This window comes from Gambusia affinis, linkage group LG01, assembly GCF_019740435.1.
Source record: "Gambusia affinis linkage group LG01, SWU_Gaff_1.0, whole genome shotgun sequence".
NCBI classification, from domain to species: Eukaryota; Metazoa; Chordata; class Actinopteri; order Cyprinodontiformes; family Poeciliidae; genus Gambusia; species Gambusia affinis.
This window is the reverse complement of record NC_057868.1, coordinates 18,389,829-18,413,193: the sequence shown is the minus strand read 5'-3', so window position 1 is coordinate 18,413,193 and position 23,365 is coordinate 18,389,829. Positions and strand designations below refer to the sequence as shown.

General features: G+C 39.4%; 1 protein-coding gene across 5 annotated transcripts in view; it reads left to right on the top strand.

Annotated features, from left to right (window-relative positions):
* The window catches only part of tns2a (tensin 2a), a 75,676-nt gene that overhangs the window by 9,208 nt on the left and 43,103 nt on the right, over nt 1-23,365 (top strand). For 3 of the 5 annotated variants that reach the window (XM_044113621.1, XM_044113630.1, XM_044113613.1), the window contains exon 1: nt 1,922-2,504. The exons of 1 other annotated variant lie outside the window; for it this stretch is intronic. In XM_044113621.1, coding sequence (XP_043969556.1) covers nt 2,376-2,504 — 129 coding nt within the window. In that variant the 5' untranslated portion in view covers nt 1,922-2,375. Of the gene's footprint in view, nt 1-1,921; nt 2,505-13,155; nt 13,261-23,365 lie in introns of those variants that run through there. One more of the 5 variants, XM_044113635.1, reaches the window with a different exon arrangement.

The following is a 23,365-nucleotide window of genomic DNA, read 5'->3' as shown; positions in this document are numbered from 1 at the left end:
TATATATATATAGACCACTTTGTTCTGACAGATTTGGTCAGATAGTTGAAGTCTGAAAAAAGCTTAAGGGCTTGATGCACAGGAAGTGCCATCCCTCCTTCTCCATTTATTTCCTGTTATAATCACTTGCTTCCCTCCAGCCAAGCAACGGGTGAAATTTGTACATGTGAAATTTCGAGCTCATACTTATAGATGTACACATACAATGAAACAAGAAAGTTGAGAAATGTTCAACTTTTGTTGCTGCCCCCATTGCAATTATTGCATCCCATGTATTGGGTTCAAACTTTCACCTATTGCTGTTAGTTGTCGTTTCCTGTGTGTTGAGCCTGTTCAGTGTTCCAATCCCAAACACACATCAAAACTGGTTTTGGAGAGTATAAAGTTAGCTTGGCCATTGCCTTCCTGTGTAATTCTGCCCGATTCTCATCTCCCTTCAGTGCACTGTCTGGGCTTTCTCCCATTAAGCTGGATTTTTTCCCAGTGGAAGTGGAGGATGGTCGTTCATACCGCAGACAATTTCCTGTAAACTTCATAGCATTGAACTGACACATTACATACATCAAGGCCAAATGTTAGCGATTAGGTAGAATTTCAACCTTCAGCAAAGTCCACATATCTAAGAAGCAATATTTCTCTAGACAGAAGGGAGCCCATACTCACCGTACAAATTAAAGAGAGCTTTTATCAGGCTTGGATAAAGTCGGTTTCCACTAAGTTTTCTGGAATGGTTTGAACACAATCCTACTTGAAACTCATGGAGTTTGTTTTAAAGTTAAGATGCTTAGCCTGGATATCAATCAAATGAGCTCTTTCACTCTTGATAAGAGTGACAACACATCCAGCCAGAGTGACACAAGAGACTCATTCACAACTACATGTTGTTCACGACGTTGCAATTTCCCATGCAATTTCATGAGGAACATTTGTTTAAACTTTGTTTAAGGGTTTATTGTTATATTTAAAGCTGCATGTACCACCATGTGTAAGTTGGAGAAATCATTTTAAAACTGGCAGGGGTTGATTAGAAGGAGTTAATTTCATGGCAAGTAAAACCAGGAGGAGGCTTGTGTAAACACCGTCTGCAGCCTGAGCTCATGTCTGAAACTGAAATGCACAGAAAAATTAGGGATTGAAGGAAAGCAAAATAAGTGTGTCAACCAAAGGATGGCCCAGTGTATGGATACAAGATACAATGTAAAGGGTTGGATATGATGGGCTGACTTTAGGTGAGCTTTGTGCCTTGGTGTTTTGTTTGAACGCAGGAAAGAAAGGCATGGGGGAACACTGAGCGAAAGGAAAACAACAGAGGAGTTAGAGGGGAGATGTAGAAAGTCAATCCAACTTATGAGAAAGAGGGGGAGAAAAAAAGAGGAGGATTTTGGAAGATCATCAAGAATTTGCCTTTTAAGGGGTACAGTCTCTTACTTCCAAGCCTTATGAGCTCTTGCGTACTAGCCAAAACACTCAAGGGAAGAGCAATAAACAACAAAAAAAGAGCTTGTGAGGAGCAAAACAATTTTCACACTTACGTAATTTTAATGAACATGCCTGCTTTTTCAACAAAAAAAAAGTCAAAGGCACACATGGCGTCCCCATCTCATAACATTTACGTTATTTCACTGAATAGGTGGGTAATCTTCGGGACAAGAAAGTCGTTTTCTGTCTGCAACAAAGAGACCACTGCAGGGTAAACAAGAGAGGCCCTCAGTCCACCCTGAGTCACTGGATTCTCCCGCAGCATCCCAACAGCTGCCGAGTTTTTCTTGGTCGTCCCCCGCACAATACCAACAATGTGTTGTTGCTGGGGCTAAGGAGTGACTGCCTGTATCTGGGAGCAGGAAACAGAGGGGAGCTGAGGAGGAGAGATGGGTGGGGAGGTGAGAACAGAGAAGTAATTGTATATGTAAGAGTGAGGCAACCGTAGCAGAAGGGGCAGACGCAGGAGGAGAGTGAGACGGAGGGGGGAATAGGAGAGACGCACGTTGTCTTCAGGATGGGGGCACCGGGAAAGGAGACGGAGACGAAGGAAGAGCAGGATGAGTTCGTGAATCTGAGTTTTCATGCTTTGAAAGAGGAACCAGGGATGTAGGGGGGCAATCAACAAAAGTCATGTTTTACGGAACAAAGTTAGGGGATCCTTGAGGGAGCAAGCAGCGAGGTGTTTTTAAAAGAGCGTGTTTTGGTAAAAGTTGTAGAGAGGGGCAGAGAAAGTGTATACTCCAGAGCAAGAGCCAGGAAAAGGGGAAGGGCCTCTGTCTCCTCCTCTCCAGCTGACAAAAACAGCTGCCCAGGAGGACGGAGGTGGAGAAGAAGACTTGCAGGGTGAACAGAGGGAGAGAAGAGAGAGAGACTCCTGGACCCTGACCACCTATATGGGTTGTGTCCTGAGCTCGGATTGGTGTGGGGAGGGAGAGGTGCAGCCGGTGCCGGTGGTCCAAAGTTCGTCTCTGAAGAGAAGGAGTCCGGAGAGGAGTGACAGCGTCAGGATGAGGCTCACTAAGGTTGGTATGTGGACTAGGTGTGTGTGCGCGTGTGTGTAGGATGAGACTTTATTTAGATCTTCACAGACATGTTTATGTTTTGCACCATAAGGCCTCACATGCTACAGTCTGTTACTTTTGAGATTTGCTTACAGTCTGATTTAAGTCTTGAAAAAGCATGTTATTTCTGCCATGTGTAGCACATGCCTGAGGAATCCTGAGGATATTGTCAAAATCTCTGGGATTTGTGTTTCGGGATTATTACTGCTCAATATATGACTGCAGTTGTATGGTTCAGTATCTGTTATTAGGATCATCTTGAAGGTTTATTTTTAAGGGCTAATAGTGTGATGTATCCACAAGCTTGTTTCTGGTTGTCATTTCTTCTGTTTTTGTCTCACACCTGGTTCTCATTTACTTATTTCGCACCTGAAATAAATAACTTTCTCACACTTGGCATTAGGGTTGTGCGATATGGCATAAAATTCATATCATGATATATATTACAATGGGTGGCAGTAACAATGTCTCTCACAATACGATTTGTATATAACTTACAACAGAAAGGGAAACCAAATCCCATACTAATTGAGTGGAATATATCTACTTTTATTAACACTCGTTTTCATCAATATTATTTGTTTGTAACTTTTGTTTTATGTTGCTTTGTTTGCATTTGTTTTATTACCAAGTCTTCCCTAAAAATAAGTCAAATTTTAGTGAGATCTGGCAATCTTGGGCAGCAGCATAACAATGATTGAGTGGTTTAATAAAATTTAAATAAAGAAATAAAAAATCTATCTCTATATAACACACAATAACCTTAATATACTGGATGTCTGCAATAAATCCTGCTTTTAATTCCCGGTGTTGTGACTTGAACTTGTAGTTAGCAGCATTGCTGCTATTCAGTTAACTACATATGTTGTTTTAAGGTGGTAAAACAAATGGCTTGTATTTTCTCTTTCACACACTTTGCAAATTAATTTTTTCTGCTCCGGGTCTGACTGTTTAACCCTCCTGCGGTCTAATCTTGTGCATGTCCTAGCAGGGAACGCACCAATCCTGCGTGCGTTTTTACAAATCGCTTCCTCGCTGTCTGACCGTGACATATGCAGCGCTCCTCCAGAGCATGGTGCTAATACTGTGGGAGGTTAAACATGAACCAGTCCAGATAATTGATGTTTCTGCATCTGTCTTTTTAATATGCTCTTCCCTTGTATTCTCAGCCATGCTGCTTCCCGCTCTGTTTTGATTCCAGATGGTTATGTCATCAACAAACATTACCGTGGTTAGCCAGTAGGCTGCAGATCTCTATCGTAGGCCAAATTTAATTTCTACTGTATACTGGATAGCACATTCCTACTTGGCAACATTTTGATAATCATCTCCCACCTGATAGTAGTTCACGGTGTTCTCTGTTACGCTGTTCGATACTAAAAATAGTTTCATTTGGTTCTATTTTAAATTTTCTTTATTTAACCTTTTATGCGGAGCTATCTCATTGAAATCTAAGATCACATTTACAAGACAGAGACATGTTTGATAAAAACAAAATGTTACAAACACAACAACAAGTGATTAAAGGATTTGACTCAACTAAATGAGTTAATAAAATATGATCTAAAAATGCCAATGATCTCACATCTAGTCCTATTTTAGCTATGTCCCACCTGGTTTGTCCTGGTTGTAGATTAGAAATTATCTTCTAAAGTACTCTTCAGTTTTAGTTGCCATGTCTCACCTGGTTTTATAATGAGCTCAAAATTGCTTTCAATTCACTATTCATCTCACACCAGGCTCTAGTCTTCATTCCTGCTTTGTAATCTTTAGAAGGGGTAATATTAAGTATTTTTCATGCACATCGTGTCATTTAATAGCATAATCAAGAAACAGTTACCTTCAGTTGTTCTAAAAATGCTGTATATGCCAAACACTACTTAATTTAAAAAGAAATTTGACTTTGCAATTCAATGTCTTGAATTAGGGCGTCTTTAAGGAGTTCCTATTGTTGCTCTTTGTTACACTGCAGCTAGCAGAGCTTGTTGTGGATGCTAAAGCTAGATACCATGCCCACTAATGATGGCGGTTAAACTGTTTCTCTGTCACGGCAAGTTGTTTCTTCACTGTTAGCACAAAGTACATGACGACTGACAACACTAAGACCCACCCCCTGGCTCTGATTGGTTATTTTTAACCGGGATCCTTGCTTTTTGTTTACACAGAAATAGCAGCTCATGGAGTAAGTGGAGGAGATTGGTCTTTTCACATAACGTCTCACACTACAGTGTCACAACATAGTGACAGCTTTAACAAATATGTAAATAGATTTTTTATAAAAGTTACATACTGTAGCTTTAATGTGCTGGTGGTGTGCTCCCCACGTTTGGCCCAATTGCTGTTGGAATAGACTGCAGACCTCCTCTGCAACCTTGAACTACAGAAAGAAGGAAAACTGAACTATAAATTGAAAGATTTAGATACAGGAGAGGATTGGATTTCAAAATACAAAATTCCTTTTCCAAGTAATGTGAGAATGTATTTTCTTTGTTTAAAAGATGTGGATAATCATGGCATCACAGCACATCTGCGCAGCTACAATGGCTCTGTTGTGGCGACCACAGCAATGCCGCAAAGCTATCGTCATGTAAACACAGGCAGGCCAGCCGCCTGCCCTGGAGCCACCAGAAGAACACTCAGAACCCCGACCTCTGACCCACAGTCACAACGCTCTGGAGCATGGCTCCATTTCACCGTGTTCTATGAACATTCTACATGTATGCGTGTGTGTGTGTGTTTGGTCCCAGTGGCTTTAAATCACATGCAGAGCAGCGTGGGAATGTGAAGCTTTCTGGACTACGTCATTCTGTGGTGACTGACCTGGACGACTAGGGGTGTGGGAACTGGTCGGATCTAAGTTATCCCGAGCAAGAGGAGACAAACATGCATCTATTTATGGTCTTTTTCCTAATGATACATTCTTTTAAAGTCATAATTTGTTGATGTTTTTGAAAACACGTGAGGCATGTTGCTGCTCAGAAACGTGAACTTGATGATTTGTTTGTGTTTTTCTGGCACAAACCACATGTATATATTTGTAGGCCAAACCAAGATCTTTCTGGACTAACAAGAAAAAAACATTTTCTCGACATGATTGCATAATGAACTGAAGACATGCCAACAATATTGGGAAATCAATGTTTCTCACAAAATATAAATAGGTTCCACACATTAAATTCTTATTTATGTTTACAAGGCCTCAGGAAGAAATAATTAAAGCTCCAGTGAGCAGCATTATCAGAAAACTGCAGAATTCTTTTCAACAATTATGCTTCCTTATGCCAGGACCATTGCGTAGCAGAGCGCAGAAAAAATAAAAACATTTTTACAGCTGAATTCTGGGTCTGAACACCACATGGCAGCAAGAGCTTTAAAGGAACAGTTTTTAGTAAAATCAACTTTTGTAGCTTTGCAGCTTGTTATAATATTCTTTCATCAAAAAAATACCAAGAGTGTTGTCTTGATACTTTGGGGGACAAAGCTCCACCTATGAGCATGAAGCTTCTCTCCCCATCACTCCCTCATTCCGCTCCTTTAGACTAGTCAGAAGTAATTAGCTAACATTTGGTGGAACTGCACACTATCTGAGCTCATTATACAACCTCATTCTCATTAGGTGGTAAAATGAGTGAAAAATGTTGTGAAAGGGTTAATAAAGGAGCAATGTTGTGATGACTTCCTGAAGGCAGAGTTAGAGGTATCAGTGTCGAAAGAGACAGAGGTCCAATTTCATGGAGGAAATTTAGAAAGTAAAATGTATTTTCAGCCAGATTTGATAAACACAGCAGTTTCTTGATTATGCTATAAAATGACACAATGTGCCAGGACAACACAAAATATTGCCCCTTTTTTAAAAAAAAAGAGGTCCACATGCTCTGCTCAGGTGGTTGAGTCATAGATCAGAGGGGATACATGTTCGGCTCCAAGTGTTTTGAGTTTTGGAAAACAGATTAAACATTTTGGGATTCGTCCGGAACACTCACCAGCTACGACTTCTTTTTATCAACTCACCTCTGTTGATCTGAGAGTTACATTTTTACAGGCGAGCAGACATCTGACTTGTGCTCCAAAGGGCACAAGTCTGAGAGTCATTAGCGGACTCACCTGCAAGTCAAACATAAATACAGAAGATAGTCTGCCAACTTAATTTGGCAGAGGAGAGAAGTGTGCCTGCAACTTTGTTCTAAAGCGTTCACTGTAACACTAACTAGTAGAGTCGTCAGTTTCCTTAGTGTAGATATGTATGATGGCAGGAGGTTAGAACTTCCTAAAGTCAGAATGTTCCTTGAAGTCAGGAGGTTTTAAGTGTTAGTTCTGGAGATTTAATGTAGATGTCACACACTTGAATGGAATATTCTGAAAAGGTTTTCATCATGGTCCTAAGCCTGAGCAACTCAGACTAATGCCTAACAGCTTAAGTTTGTTTGAAACACAGTTCAATTTTTAATATTTGTATGTTGAACCTTAATCAATCCTAGAAAATATCTATTGATTTCTTTTTAAATATTTCAGCATTTAAAACTGCAATTTCTACTCTGTTATTTTTCTGTGTTATTTTAAAGTAAAATTAACATCCTTTATTGCAATATTGCAATTGCAGTGTTTCCATTAAATTAAAAAATAAATTTAAATCACAAGTGAATAAGTTTGTTCACATAAGTCATTAAAAATCCTGGCAGCGACGGATGTAAACAGTTACATGAGATATATTCACAATTCAGCCATGGCATTAGCGCTCATCTCGCAACCATCAGCGGAGAAGTTGGCGTCTTATTCACACGTTGGAGCGACAAACCCTTTGTACTTGGGAGCAGCTACACCAGCGTCAATTTGGGGAAATTTGGAATAGCACAACTTTTTATGAATTGTGTGATGCTGTGAGCTCTGGTAGAGCCAGCTGCCCACTGTTGTAAGAAAAAAAACATCCCACTCCTTCCTGTCATCTTCTTCGTGGTTTTCTCCCCTAGTAATAGACGACTGTTGATCACACAGCTTGTGTTTCCATTGCAGTTAAGTGAAGTAAATTTGTTTCTATATGGCCATAAAACCACCTCATCCCAACGCAAAAACTTATCAAAAAACATGACTTTTTTTTAGAAATTGGCGTCTGTCCAGTAAGCAAATTTTCAATTTCAATTTTTGCATTTCTATGGTTAATGGAAACACAAATGCTGACACCGAGACAAATATATCTGTCGAAGCAGCTCTGTATATTGAGCAAACAGGTTGAAGGATCATTTTAGAACAATCATATCTGTGGAGACCAGCAGATGTTTTGTACTGACAGATGACAAAGGAAACATAGTAAACAAAAACATTTTTTAAGAAGTTTTCTGCTCACAGACACCTCAATGGTCTGGCTGCTGACTTTGGGTTGGTCCTTCTTGTGAAGCTAAGATTCAAATTGTTGACCAACCCTGGTTCAAAATGTGTTTTAAGCTCCTTATTGTTGCTTACAAGCAGATCCATATTTCAATATGGATATGTGTCATCCATACTGAAAACGTATGACATAAGTTTTCAGTATTACCAGTAAATAAATCCATTTGATACATTCTCATTAGAAAGAACTTTTTTGGTCATGCCATGATCATTATGTATTTGATGAGAGGAGATTTGATGGGGCTCGTTTTGCATCAGAAACACATACTCAAATTTCACAATCTGAAAGAGTGACCTGTTTACATAAAATGTTTGTTGATTCTTCTAGTAAGCAGAAACTTAAAACTGCACACATACTCTTTTGCCTTTAACTTTCAAGTCATATAGAAACCGGGCTTTGTGTCAGGAGTTTTATACATTTTTTGTTCTCCTGTAATTTATTTTCAAGATTAAGTTTAGATATAAACTTAATATAGGCGCCTTTAGCCACAAGCATTCACAGCAAACACACACCCATGAAAGGAAAGAACAGTGACCAGTGAGACTTAAATACAGACACACCCCTGGTCCTCTATGAATGGCAAAGAACTGAACAGAATGAAAATACATGTAACCCTGACACTCCTTGACGTGTGGGGAGAAAAGAGGTAAATTCCCCCAATAAAGCCCAGGCCTTTGGGAAGACTGTCGTAGACTGGATTCCTGTGGCTTGCAAACAAACTCCAAGATGTGTTCGAGGAATGCTGCTTGTTTTCATGTAGCAGTCATACAGATGAAAGCTGATCGAGGGAAAAGAGGGGGAAAGACACAAACCATTTCCTCCCTCAGTACGTCTCCAACAAATCCCAGCTCCGCCCTGAAAAGAAACACCCTCTCCCGGGAAACTATGCACCAAAATATTTTCTTCTCTGGCACGCAAAAATGTTGAGCTGGACCCACCGAGGTCTTCACAGAGAGGATTTTATCAAATGCGAACAAGTGCTCAGTGGTATCCTTTCTGTATCTCATGTGCTCTTCCTCAGGTTTTTTGCACATTTAAACAGCTGTACCTGATCAGGTTTTGGCTTAGTGCTGTGTTGTACAATCCATCATTGTTGAGCTACAAAGCCCCCTGTCCCTGCCTCGACCCACCCTTTCCAGCCTCATTTCCTCTTGGCCAGGGGTTCCTTCTCTGTCCAACTCGTTCCCATTTACCTCCAAGAGGGGTCCAAGGCCTTCCTTTTCCTCTGGACAGTAAATTCTGTCTTGCAGACAGAGCAGAAGCTCACCTGTTGTTCCCTATAATTTGTCAAGCAACATGGAATACCTCGCAGTTTGTTGTCAGCTGGGACCATTTGCTGTGCAGTGACATTTAGATTTATGATTCAGTCTTGGTGTTTACCAAAGTACGGAAAGTCTAAATTTATTACCCTGACCCCCGTTCCATACACAGTAACCATAATTTTCTTCCAAAATGACCCTCCCCCACTTTACCCACAGGTTAACCCCTCATTCCAGACCAAGCACCGACTTCCTGTCTCACTTGATCCCCTCGTATTTTGTTAGTCCACCTTTTTTCACCTCTTTATCCACTCCTCCTCCCTGGTTATTTCTGTTCATGCATACCAACTGAATTATATACACATTCTGCCACAATAGAGCCACAATTTGAAATGCATTTTATGGGGATTCAGTGTGACTGACCGACAAAGCATACTGTGTAGAAATAAAAAAGTAAATTCCACAGTAAAAAATTTGTTTCTTTTATGGTTAGATGGCACTGTGATCACAGAATTTAAAGTTAAATAAAAATGTTTTGCCATAAGGAAAATGCCTGCATTTTTTCTAAAAAGGAACATAAAAGCAACCTATGAAATAAATGTACAAATGTGATATGTGCAAATTGCCATTTAATTTCACATCAAATTAACGTTTTTAAATTGTTTCATAGTTTACGAATTTTTCTTGTCACTTTTACTCTTTTTCACTGTTAAATGCAGAAATATTTCTTACAGCACAGTGCTGGAGGGATACAGTAGTGTGAAAACATTCTGTGGACTAACGAGGCAAAATCTGAACTCTTTGGAACGTTTGTGTCCCATTTGGCGTAACAGTAACACTAGAAAAACCACCATACCAATAGTAAAACATGGTGGTGGTAGTGTGGTGGTCTGGGCTGCTTTACTGCTTCAGGACCTGGAAGTCATGCTGTGATCAATGGAACCATGAATTCCACTGAATATTCTGAAAGAGTTGAAACCAACTTGCGTTCTGAAGCAGGTCAATTATCCAGAACACACAAGCAAGTCCACATCTGGATGGCTGAAGAAAAACTAAATTAAGACTACGGAGTGGCGTAGTCAAAGTCTACACCTGATTTCTATCAAGATGCTGTGGCATGAGATTAAAAAGGCTGTTCATGTTAAATCATCCAATGTGGATGAACTACAACAATTCTGCAAAGAGGACTGAGCCAAAATTCCTCCACAGCTGGAAAAGACTCTCTGCAGGTTATTGCAAATGCTTGATGGCAATTGTTGCTGCTGAGGGTTTTCCAACCATTTATTAGGGTGAGGCGGCAATCACTTTTTTATTTTATTCCATTTTATTTTTTTACACAGTACCATGTAAGTTTAGACATTATTTTAAGGATCCAGACATGTTTTAATCTTTTCCACAACTTCCTCCCTGACCTGTTTATTGTATTGTTCTTCCATCTTTGTTACTTTTCATTCTTATTAACAAACCTCTGAGGCCTATTTGACAAACAAGTGACCTCTTACGACCAGTGGTTGCGCTGGATTTTATTTTGTGGTATCAGAATAAAGGAGGCTTAATACCAACGGCCACCACACTTCCAATTTATATACTTGTAAAATATTTTTCTCCTGTTGCACATTTAAGTGTTACTCTGTGTCCTTTTGATACTTAAAATCCCAATAATATACATTAAAGCTTGTGCTTTTGATATGTAGAAATGTGTACAAGTTTAAGGCTTAAGAAACCTTTAGCAGGGATCTGTAGATATCCATTTTTCTGTCATGAACTGGAAATCTTTGAGAAGAAAAAACGGAATGCATTACTGCACATGCTTTTCGGTAAGTGGGAGTCGAGGGGGGCTTACTATGCATGTCATAACTCAAACTCCCATTTGGAACTACTATACTGTTCAGCCTTCTCATGAGTGCAACACATATGGAAGTGACTAAGAGACTGTAGCAGCAGACAAAAGTCTCAGACTGGAGAATATTAAGAGCTTACAGTTAGAGATGGGCAACTTGAAAGGAATGTATGTGCATTTATCCATGAGTATAAAGTATTGTTGACCATAAGCACTTTTATTTTGCTTTAATTATATTGAACAATGCATTAAAAAATAAATGCTTTTACTATTGCTTAAAAAAAGCTTGGAAAGATTAGTTCAGTTTTCAAACATTGCAATCTAAAGTCAGAGTTTAAAAGATTGAGTTAAAGAGTTCAAGCTCAGAGAAGTTCTAAATAAAAGTTGGATAATATTTTTTTTTCCGTTGCAATTTTCTATTTCACCACTAGGACATGCTACTGACCCACAGTGAAACATTGCTGCCTCTGCTGGGATGCTTATGCATAAAATGTACTACAGAAATTATTATGATTATAAAATGATTATGACTCAGATTCAAACCATTCATTAGCAATAAAAGTTATCAGCAAACAAACAAACATCAAATCAGACGGAGATGTGAAATACTATTTTTTAAATATACAGCTGTAAAGGTTTTCAGAAGGCAATTCCATATATAGTTTCAGTCTGGTTATACAAAGTACCACAGAAATAAAACAACCGTTTTACAAATATATTTTTAAGTATCTAATTTGAACCAACCTACTTTAGTGTTTTCAGAGTTCCAGGCTGGTTATCATTACACAAACTGTTCTACAGTGATTCAACTATCAGTCTCTTAATACAAGTAAGGACAAAAATAGCTAAATCTTCTTTAAAGTGCATCTTCAAGGTTCTTTTAAATGTCAAAAAGAAAAAAGATTATCTGAGGCAAAACTAAATTTGGTTTCCTTAATGAGTCTCTAAATGTTTTAACGCATTAATCAGATTAAACAAAGCTATGCTTCAAAAAAGAACACACAGTTTTTGCATCCTAGGGGGCCTACATAATTGGAAGAAAGCCTAACCAAACAGCTGCCCTTTGATTGCTGAGCTCAAAAGTGTTCAATAAGTTCAAATATAGTCAAAACTTCTGCATGTGCAGGTTGTTTTTATCTGCACAGGCCGTGACGTTCTCCTTTAGTTCCGTCACTTTCGGCTATCGTGAACTAGAGGCAGACCAGTTAGCAGGGTTAGTACTAACATCCTCACCTTTTATTTTGAAATATGAGCCGTATTTCCACCAAAAACCTGAACTTCAGTTATGATAAAGGCCTCTATGTGTGTTTAAAGTAAAAGATGTACTTTAAATTTCTAAAATATTAGAAATTCCAAGAGCCAAATGAAAAGTTAAGATGTTTCCAACTTTGCAATTGCCTGTTTTTGTTACAAATTCTTTTTCAGATAAGAAGTCTTGCAAGTCTGGAACCATCTTTAGCCACTGGCTGTAACAGAGAAAGGCATATTAGGGACATTGCAGATAGAAAAAAAAAAAAATTAGGAGTAAATTTCCGACCGGAAAATTGTGAAATTTTTAAAATAATCTCAGAGATTTTCTAGAAAAAAAAAATACTTAAGACATTTCAAAAGTTAAAAATGTTAAACTTTTGACACTGCAAAATTTCCAAATTTTTTCTAAAAAACATCTGAGATTAATCTCAATATTTCACAGTTTTTTGGCAGAATTGTATTCCTTTGTTTGCTATCTACAATGGCCCTAACATGCTGTTATAGGAAAACAAGGTAGAAAATCTTGATTTTATTATTGGTTTTTTCTATTTTTACCAAAAGATTTTAATACTTTGTCTTATAAACATGAAATCTGCGTGTCTAAAAGTCAAAACTGTCAATTAAATAGGTTTAATTTTTTAATCTGAATCACAAAGCATTCTGAATAAAAATCACCTTATAGGGCTTGAAGGCTTGAAAGTAAGAAGTTTCTCCGCTGACTGTATTGTTGGACAATTCAGCCAATCTGAAATCCGGACTCTAACGCTCCTCCTGGAAGCGACCAATCAGGCTTTTAGCTCACAGTAATAGTACTCCACACATGGATTTAGCTCCACCTCGCAGTCCCAGATCCCAGGGAGGACCGGAGCAAAGAAAACAAGTTACCTCACACAGTCTGTAGCAGGGCATGTTGTAGATGGCTTCACTGGGAATGAGGCGCTGCGTCTGAAACTAGGGGACATGATGAGCGGGAAAATGAACAAGGTAAGCTTGGGAGAGGGAGTCAAGACAAGTTAGGAAGTTTGAAGGGTTTGGTTTTCAGTTTTCTATGACTGACTTGTAGGTCTTAGTGTGTGTTAACAGAGTGGAAGACAGATGTAGGATGAGGAGTTTTCATGTGCAGCAGTACTTCCTCAGAGTTGGGCTCATTAGTGGTTTTACTAAACTATCATTCAGGATTTTTGGGGGTTTAAAACTTGATCTGCATACCAAATTCTAGATTCTGTTTTTTTCCATTTCCCTGCACAGATATTTTATCTCGTCTTTTCGTCTCTCTCATTGTGTTTGTATGGGAGAAGCATTGACTTCTTGCCGCCCCTCTCTGGGAACTTGCTCAAAGTATCACACTTCATGAAGCTGACATTAGACGTTATGAACAGAGGGTCATGTGACATGTCCAACATTCTCACACACTCAATGTTTCAGCTGTTGCTCATGAGCAATTTTAAGACTATATTGGAGATACTTGTGAAACAGAGTTAGGGTTATTTTAAAGACAAACTAGTTGGTTCTGATTATCCTGAAAGTGTCAAATTTGGGTGTAACTTTCGAAAGATTTCTTCTTTTAAATTGCGATGTTTTTCCATGTAGATCAACATTTCCTTTCCAAGGGCAACAGCTGCACTACTTGGATAGAAGGAAGGGTTGTCGTCATTACCAGGGTGACCATTATATAATGAAGTTGGAGGAGTTAAGGTTTTGATTTGTAGCTAATTTGACAAATCGTGTGTAATCCCATATGAGTTAAAGTAATTAGAGGGTCATTTTTAAAAGGTACATTACAGGAGTACTCAAGGTTAGTGCTCAATTGTGACAACACACTGTGTGTTTGCATGTACAGCTATGGAGCAAAAATTTTCCAAGAACAACAACACGTTTTGTGTGTTTTGTGTCTTTGCCACAAGTTTGATTTTTAAAGTTAAACACAATGAAATTAGATTTTAACTCATTTATTCAATTTCATTTATTTAAAAAAAAAAAAGTGATGCACATAGATGCACTGAAAAAGATTTTTTTTGTAGATTTCTGATCTCTGGTTTTTGTAAAGCTTCCTAGACAGATTTGAATAGGGCAGATTTTTTTTGTGTGCTAAAGCTCTAACAGTGAAGAAAACGGTCCCTTTCAGTCTTTAAAATTCTATTGGATGCAGAGGTTACATCACAGTCAGAGAGAGAGTCGCTGTTACTTGCCTGGTAGAAATCACTGCCTGGTAGAGTGGGTCTGGATACTCGGCTACCGAGAAACCATTACTTGCTGGAGACATATACTCTTTTGAAGTTTTAATAACTGGATCTTATTTTACCCAATCACTAATGTATGGCCGTGACGTATGTAATGCCTAAGTTTGATGAAGCTAACAGGAAATTGTGTGTGCTGTAAACAACCCTGTGCTGAGTAGGGCTACAACATCTTTGCCAGCAATAATGCAGTCAAAAACATCTGGGTTGGACGAAAAGAGTCTCAGGAGCAGGTACAGCTGCAAATTTAAAATTCACGCTATACAAGCTTAGCAGTTGAGGAGAGAGTAGCACAGACTTGGAGGTATGAATTAGGCCTTAATCCATTCCGTCAACACAAGGTCGTTTCAAAAATTTCAATACTGCCAACGTAAAAAAAGCATCAAAACATAAAGTCAGGGTGTCACGCTTAAAGCATTCACTTTCACATTTAAGCCTAATAAAAGAATGACATCAAATGTATTAAGCCACTGCATTGTGCAAAGACAGAATTCACTTTGTGGCGTTTGGATATTGCGAGATCTTGTTATACCCCAACAAGATTATGTAGATTTACAATAGACATTTGAAAATTGTCCAAAATATTAAAAGACAGAATTTGCACATAAAAAAAACATAGGGGTCCTACAAAACTACAGTGAACCGCAGCAGGCCGCTGACTTTTCATGGTTCATTTTTCAGCTATTTGTGTATTCCTCTCTGGAACGTGACTCCAACTTTGGCTATTTGAAGATTTTTTTGTAGCAGATAAATAAAATATTCAAAACAAAATGCATCTTGAGAAGCTGAAATGTCTCCGTGCAAATCCACCTGATATGCTAATGATTGCTGTATGTAAAAGCAGAAAATCCAGAAGCACCAATCACTTTCCTTGGCACTGATTGGCTGTTACCCCAAAAGCAGATATAGAAAGATTGTGAATGTTTGCTTCTGTTGTAGTCCCAAACTGGCTTCTACTGTGTTTTTAATGCATATTAATTTGGTGTTTAAACCATTAAATAAGTAGTTGTAAGTATTTATAGAGGAGGGTCTCAAGTATTTCAAGCGGTTGTGATCTCTTGCTCTTATCGATTACCAAGGGTCCACCGTAAAGAGTGATGATAGCCTCCTTTACTGATATGTCCACCAACAAATTTTGGCTTACATCCTACTTGCAACGAGAGGAAAAACAGATTCGGATTAACAGCTAGATAACATTGTCCAACCTCTCCAACCTTTCCTTTTCTGATAGCAGTTCGGTCATTTTTCTTCCGTGTGCACCCATGCGGATGAACAGACGTCAACACACATTTTAATCAGATTGGAAAGTGCCTTGAGGTAGAAAAAGTCCCACTTTCTGAGAAAACTTGGGCAGGAAATTCAAAGAAGCGTGTCACCTTCCAGCCAGGCTTGTGGGCATCAGGTCCCATGGAGATACTTGGTGACCAGAAATACAATGTCGAGGCTTGTGTTTGGCGTACAGTCGGTAGTCTATATTTATAATTACGGGGTGTAACTGAGAGGTTTGATGGCACATGATGGTTGTGTTTACTTGGGACACCCTCTGGTCACTGCCAAGCCTGGAAGCTGAAACAGAGGCTGGTTGACGTTCCCTTGAGGCTCATGCAGTTACTCTGGTTGCAGGTCAACACTAGTGGCTATTCACTCCCATCTGCGGCTCTAAAACAGTGTGAATGAGAAGGATTTCCTTCAAGCTTAGTAGAAGCTAAGAGAAGAATTTCAAATTGTTCGGACAACAGCATTAGCCTAGGTAAAGTCAAATACTTACTACACATTATAGCACAGCTGAAATATTTCTAACCTTAGTACATTTATATTAACATCATATGCATAGAGAATGAAGTGTCAGTTGCTGTAATAAGAAATTCTCTGTATGTCCCAGTAATGTTAGGACCAGAAGTCCTACTGGGGGAGCGGAAGTGGATCATGGCAACATGCTGACCTCACTAAAGGAACAGGCAGTCTCTGTTTCCCGCACTGCCTGTCCCACCCTTTGGATAAATTCAAACACACACACACACACACACACACGCACACACACACGCAGGCTGACTCCCATTTATTAACACGCACACGCAAGAGGTAATGCCAACAAATGATGCAGGGACCCAGATGCTGGTGGGAGACTCAATGGAGGGTGGAATTCAAGTTTGCAAGAATCAACAAACACATCAGTGAATGGCCAGGCGTGTTGTAGTGCATAAACTCAGTGACTGGTTGAGAATGCATAACTTTGGGCGGTTGATCTCCTTTAAAACTAATTTTTCTGGGGCGTGCTCCGGTGGCGTAGAGGGTAGCGTGCCCCATGTTTGTAGGCCCTCAGTCCTCGACGCGGCCGTCGCGGGTTCGATTCCCGGACCCGGCGACATTTGCCACATGTTTTCCCCCCTCTCCTTCCCCCTTTCCTGTCAGCCTACTGTTGAATAAGGGACACTAGAGCCACAAAAAGGACCCCCTGGTGGGGAAAAAAACAACTAATTTTTCTTAAGTTTTGTGGCAATATTTTTTTAACGCCATCTCAGAATCTCTGACCTGCAGATACTAATTCAGCCATTTCCAATTTTCTACAAATTAAGAGTGCCCAAAATATGTATATTCTTCTCATCCCTGAGTGATAAAGCCCCCAAATGTATATGTGTGTAATTTATGTTGAATTGATAGTTCAACCAACCTAGAATTTTCCTTTAACAAAAGGAGATGCTTAGAATAGTTTAGCTAGTCAATATTACAGAAATGACAATCTCCCATAAAAGCAATAAAATCAAAGTGTAACCTATAAATTGCAACTCTGATTTAAAATCAACCAAACTTGAATTTTAAACTCATGAAAACAACAATATTTATGATCAAAGAAAAAAAGACATATATCGCCCAATCATACCACTTACTATTAAATAGAAATAGCTGGGATTTTTAGTCCTTTATCACTAGTTGATTGTACTACTTTATTGGCCTTGTTGGAGCTCATAGGTTTGGTTTTCCTAATGTGTACTCTCAGTTACCTTAGAAGCCCACAGTCATGATAGATGATCCGACTCAAACCCCCTTTTGTCCAGACCAATGAAGTTTCAGGGTTCTTCAGTCCGTTGTCTGCACGTGGGATGGAGATGAACCTCACGCAATGAGTGAAGTCTGCCAGGCTTCTGGTGCAGCGGTACTTGGCAGCCCATCAAAGCCTACTATTTAGATAGTATACAACACCCAAATTAGCTCGTAGCACATATTACAAAGACCTAAATAAATTTGAATCCAATAATTCCACTTACTCAAGAATTTGGTGCAGAAACATTTGGCCATTATGAGCACAACGCTTCCGCTCAAAGAACAGGGACGCTGTTAACGGAACAGCGTCCATGTTGCATCCCTAACAGAATACAGACACAATTAAACTTCAGCGCCACTCATTGAATAATTTCTTTCTCCATCTTACACCAATTTCTGCTTAGCAAAACATAACATAGAAAGTACTAATATTGAAACCAGTTACTAACAGCTCAAACTTACAAGAATCTTCCGTGAAGCGCCGCCATTACACCCCATATCTTTTTCAAGTATTACCTTCTTTTCATCAACCTGCCTAATAAAGGTCCCTCCCCCGAACCTGACAGGTTACAAAACTGTGCCTTAGTTTTTCCCAATTGGTCAACATCGTGAGACGGGCAGCTGCTCATTCAATCAGGGAAACTTCCCAGTGAGCAGTTCAAGAACAGACAAAATATGGGAATTAACAAACATATCTGAATAAACATTTAACATTTTTTCAAATGAGACATGTTACATAAGTTTTTTTCTTAGTTTAAAGAAGAGGGCTACAGATCAAAGGGATAAAACTTGGCTGTTTTCCTGTAAGATGTTCATGGTCTATGCTAAAGTTATCTTTTGTGAAATTGTATTTCAATTAAGCCAATAAAGAGCCTCAGACAGGCAGCAAAACTTTTTTTCAAGAAAAGGAGTTTGCAGTGTTTCCATTCAGGCAATTTATTTTCAAAATGTCAAACTGCACAATTATGTGATCAATGGAAATGCAGCTTGAAACTAATGATCTGACAAAGGGAATCATGTCACAATAAGTGAAAGGGAGGTCTATGTCCTCAGACCATCTGTTCACTGTCCCCTGTCCTGCTGTCAGGACGGACTGGTCAAGAGACAATATCCATCACTGTCCAAATATCAGCTCTATTTTTAGAGTTTCCAGATATGCATGGCCTCAAATGACTCGCACTCTCTCTCTGTTTTTTCACATTGGTGAATTTCATGTTTGTGTCCAGCCTACCGAATGTTGAATCTAGCTTCTGTTCTGTGACGGCAGGCTGAGAGGGTTTGGGTTGGGATTCGGGGGAGAGGGGCAGTCTTGTTAGAAAGCAACTCTTTGACTCCAGAAATCTCTGATTCCTTTTTTTTTCCCTGCTGAGAGGCTAAAAATATCAGAAAAAGGAGCTTGTTGTATGTAGCAGATGTTATCCTGGGAAGTCGGGGTGTGTGTTGGTGGGCTGGGGGTGTCTGTCCTGGAGCACATAGGGACAGGAAAAGGAAAAAGGGACTGCAGTCTGTTTTCACCATCTGTCTGCAGGGATACGCACATCTGCACGTGAGCGTGTTTGGAAGTGCCTCTACTTTCTGCGAGGGTTCAGGTTGTTGTTTACAACTCGTTTCACTTCTGTGGAAATGTGGGCAGGTCCTGACTGGTGGAGGCTATGAGTGGTCACATGTTGTGTGCTGGCGGTGGTTTGTCCAGGATGCCTCGGTTCCTGAGGGAGTAGAACAGGATATCTGAAGGTAAAATAGTTCATGCTGCTTTAGAAGTGTTTGGAATAGTCTTTGTTGTTTATTTTTAGGCTGCAGAAGAAGCTTCTAGTGATTCATACAGATTTGCTCTTGCAGAGGAAGAAGGGGGGGTTTTTTGTTGATTTTTTTTTTATTCAGCACAGCGGTGACAGTAATTACCATCCTGGGGACTGAGCTCGGCATTACAGGTTGTTTTTAGTGACTCCACCAGCTGTTTCTGTGTTCTAATCCTCCACAAAGCAGTAAACGTTCTCCATTCTGGTTTCCTCTTCTGGACTCCCAAGTTGGTTTGAGGAGCAGCTTCTGGCGAAATACATAAACTTTTAGCCACTTAGTCACATTGCAGAAAGCCTAATGCAGAAGTGATAGTATGATCTGACAATCATGCTTTGATCGTTTTCTGGACTCATCATCTAATTTTAAAATTACATTACACTGAAACTGGCCTGTTTTTTTCCCAACAGGTCAGTGATATTTGCACTTCCACTGATTATAAATGTTTATCCACTTTGTTTCCACTCATTTTGTTCTGAGGTCAAATAAAATTTATTTCCAAAGGACTGTTTTTCAGTGAGCATTCCTCATCTTAGAGTTTGTCTGTGTTTTCCTGGGGGTGAAAGTATTAGAGGCGTCCCAATTTGATATTGATAGTGGAAATCAGTCTGAAATCAGCCAAAAAAAAATATTAGTATTTAATTATATCAGCCTGGTTCTAAAAACTCCAATCCAGGCACGCCAATAGAAGTATTTAGTCCACTCCTGGATTTAGTCCGTTGTCGTGTTTAGCGGACTAAATGGGTCAGTTATTCTCATACTTATTGCTGTCGACTATTGATCTGTGTTTCAGTAATATCATTTGATCAAGCCTTTTCTATCATTCCACACCACAAAATAAGTAATGGAAGTGTGTTATTGGTGCTGATATTGTAATGGGTTGACATCGGTATCGGCCAATACTCAAAGCCACTTTTAATTTGTTCAGTTTAGAGTTGGAGGTGCCACACTAATTTTAGATGCACTTCTTTCCACCACTTCTTACTACTGTTAATCCAAGGAGCAGCCATATTGAAATGAGAAGTTCTAAGAGAGGGTAGTCAAAGTTTCTCCCACTTTCTGAGTGGAAAGTCCGATTTTGGGAGGCGTGCCAGCTGTGGATCCAATATAGCAGCTTCCCACCATCAGCATGTGAATGTGGGTGAATGGGTGAATGACTGAATGTTGTGTCCTTGGTTAAGACATTTGCCCATTGGTGGTCTCTGGGCTAGACAAATCAATACAAGTAAGGGACATACAGGTAAAATAGCCCTCTAGTTTTATTTGTCAGCATCATATTTGGAAGATTCTCGTTGTATCTGAATGTTTCCTAATAGTAAATATAAATGGTTTGTTTCTTGTCTCGTGGTCTTTCAGCATTTATTATTTCTACCGTGAGCCACAAATGTTGCCACAAAAAATGATTTAAATGTGATGTTGGCTTCATCGCAGTCGTACTAACTGCATCTAAGAAATTCAAGAGATGGCTTACAACTTAGGTAGATTTAGCATACTGTTTAAATTTTGTGACATTTCATTGCAAGTCTAGGGCAATCACAGCTAGCCAAAGCCCCTCACAATGTGGTGCATTCATCTGGTGGTCTGGATGACTTTCCAGTGCTTCATGTGGGGCTGAAAACAAGTTTTCCCTAAATAAACCTTATGCATAAATGTTTTATTTTTTAACTGCACAATCTTTATAAGCAAGCGGATTTTTCAAACTGAGATGAGTTTTAGCTCTTAACATTTTAAAGATTTAACAGAGTTGGAAATGGGGGTTCATTGAGTGAAACCTCAACCGCATTTAGTTGTGGTTTCCCCCTGCAGTTGCCTTACATGAACCATCATAGCGCAACTTTACAGCACCTTATAGAGCGCTCAGTGGCTGAGTCGTGTATCACTGTCTGACCATGATTGCGTGTGGTTGGATTATATAGTGATCGTGATTGTGTCTGAAGCAGGAAGAATGCTGCCAGCCTCTCCTCTGTGTGTTTATATCTCAGCCCACATCACCACTGCGCCCTCAGTTGACAGTAACTGGTTGCTTTTTTAAACTCGCTGCGGCCCCATGAGGATGCTAATGCCTGTGTTTGTGGACACTTCACAAAACGATTGCAAAATTTTATGGAGGAAACTGATTGCATGCTCTCTGAAAAGGGATATAAATACTGTAGGATGGTTGCAAAAGCTGTTTGTGTTCTCAATACTGCCTCGCTTTTATTAACTCATCAGTTAATTGCTGTACTGCTGTAATCTGCATTATGTGTCAGTGAAGCAGCAATGGTTGATGCCACAAAGCTCATCTTGCTAGCTGAAATGTGGAAAGTTTGAGGACTACATTTTCAGCTGGTGTTTGCTTTCATACTGCAGTGTGACAATGAACTGAACCTTTTGAAAAATCTGTTTCCCCTATCACCTGTGGTGGCGCTGCACTACTAAAATATTACACACACACAAAGCATACAGACATACTATCCTGAATGATAGTTCGAAAATGTATGTGTATTTGCCTTTGTGAAAGTCACTGAAAAGGAGGAGCATAATTTGGAGATCAGATCGCGCATGCATTGATACCACAGTGAAGTTAGCTTCAAGTTGGATATTGGCGCTCCACGGTGTAAGAGGCGTTTAGCTCAAGGTTGAGCCGATTCATGAACGTTAATTTCTGCCAGCCATTCTCTATTGTTCCCTCTTCAAGCGCTGGGAGGTTCACTAAAACAATAGGTTTTGCACCTTATAAATCTGACATTCTAATTTCCAAATTCAATTAAGAATCACCACTGATCTCCATGGGGAATTGTTTTTCTGACTAGACATAACCTACTAGAAAAATCTTTAATTCAGATCATCATTGTTGCATGAACCAGTAGATTGTGTTTCTTGTGTCATCTTTTAAAGGTAGTTGGTTCAAAAGTATACCTTTTAAAGGTAGTGGGTATACTTTAAAATGGTGCAAAATACATAACATTTCATCAACTCATTCTAAAATCAACTAAGGCAAGCAAGTTATACTGAGAACAGATGAATGTAGATGAACTCAGTCAGGCCTGATATGTTATGTTGACCCAACTGATTTTCAAACACAATTGCTTAAGTCTGAAATAAATCAATATAGCCCAGTTAAACTTGTTCCCATTGCATTTCCCTTTAGATATGTCCAACAAGAACACATTTTTTAAGTTAAGCTGACTGCTGTAGGAGGCAGGGGGGTAAGTCTGTTAAACATCTACCTTGGTTGTTTCTAAGTGTATTGGTAAAAAGGCAACCTTTCACCCAACAACATCAAATGACATAACTTGTATCAACCCTGCCGAGCCAACCACTGTGTGCACCTTCACTGTCCAGCAGGTTGCTGTGGTCAGAGTACACTTGTACCGGAGTGGGCCAGAAGCTGCCCAACACAGCTGGGTTAGGTGAGGTGACACCAGGCAGGCAGCTGCCCAAACACAGTCAATTCCCAGAACAACGTCAGAAAAGGAAGGATAATAGAAAACATGTTCTAGTGGTCTGCTGTTCTGCTGTTGGTAAGGAAAAAAAACCTACCCAGCAAATGGAGAACCCATACAAAGTGCCTTGCAGATGTATTTATACCCTTCAACAGTAAAGTTCAGTGTGTATTATTGGATTTTTTTTGTGACAAACACAAAGTTTAGGTGGAGGAAAGAGGACTCTTTATGTACTCAGTCATAGAAATGCCAACTAAAAAGTTTGAGGAAATCCGTTTGAGCTAATAATGGAATTAAAGTTTCAAAGTGCTGTTAATCAGCCTCATATATATTACTAGCATTTGCTGATTCTACATATAATAAATAAGGAACAAAACAACCAACAAATATAATGAGAAACAAAGGGTTAAAAGGAACTTATCGGGCTGTCAAACACTCCAAGAGAAAACTCTCTGGATTTATTGTGATTCTAATTTAGCTCAAAGGAAAGATGACTGCAGAGTTTAACTCAGTAGTTATAGTTCTTGCACTGCTGTACTCGGTATAACAGAACCAGATATCAGTGACCAGAGTTATGTCCATTTAGAA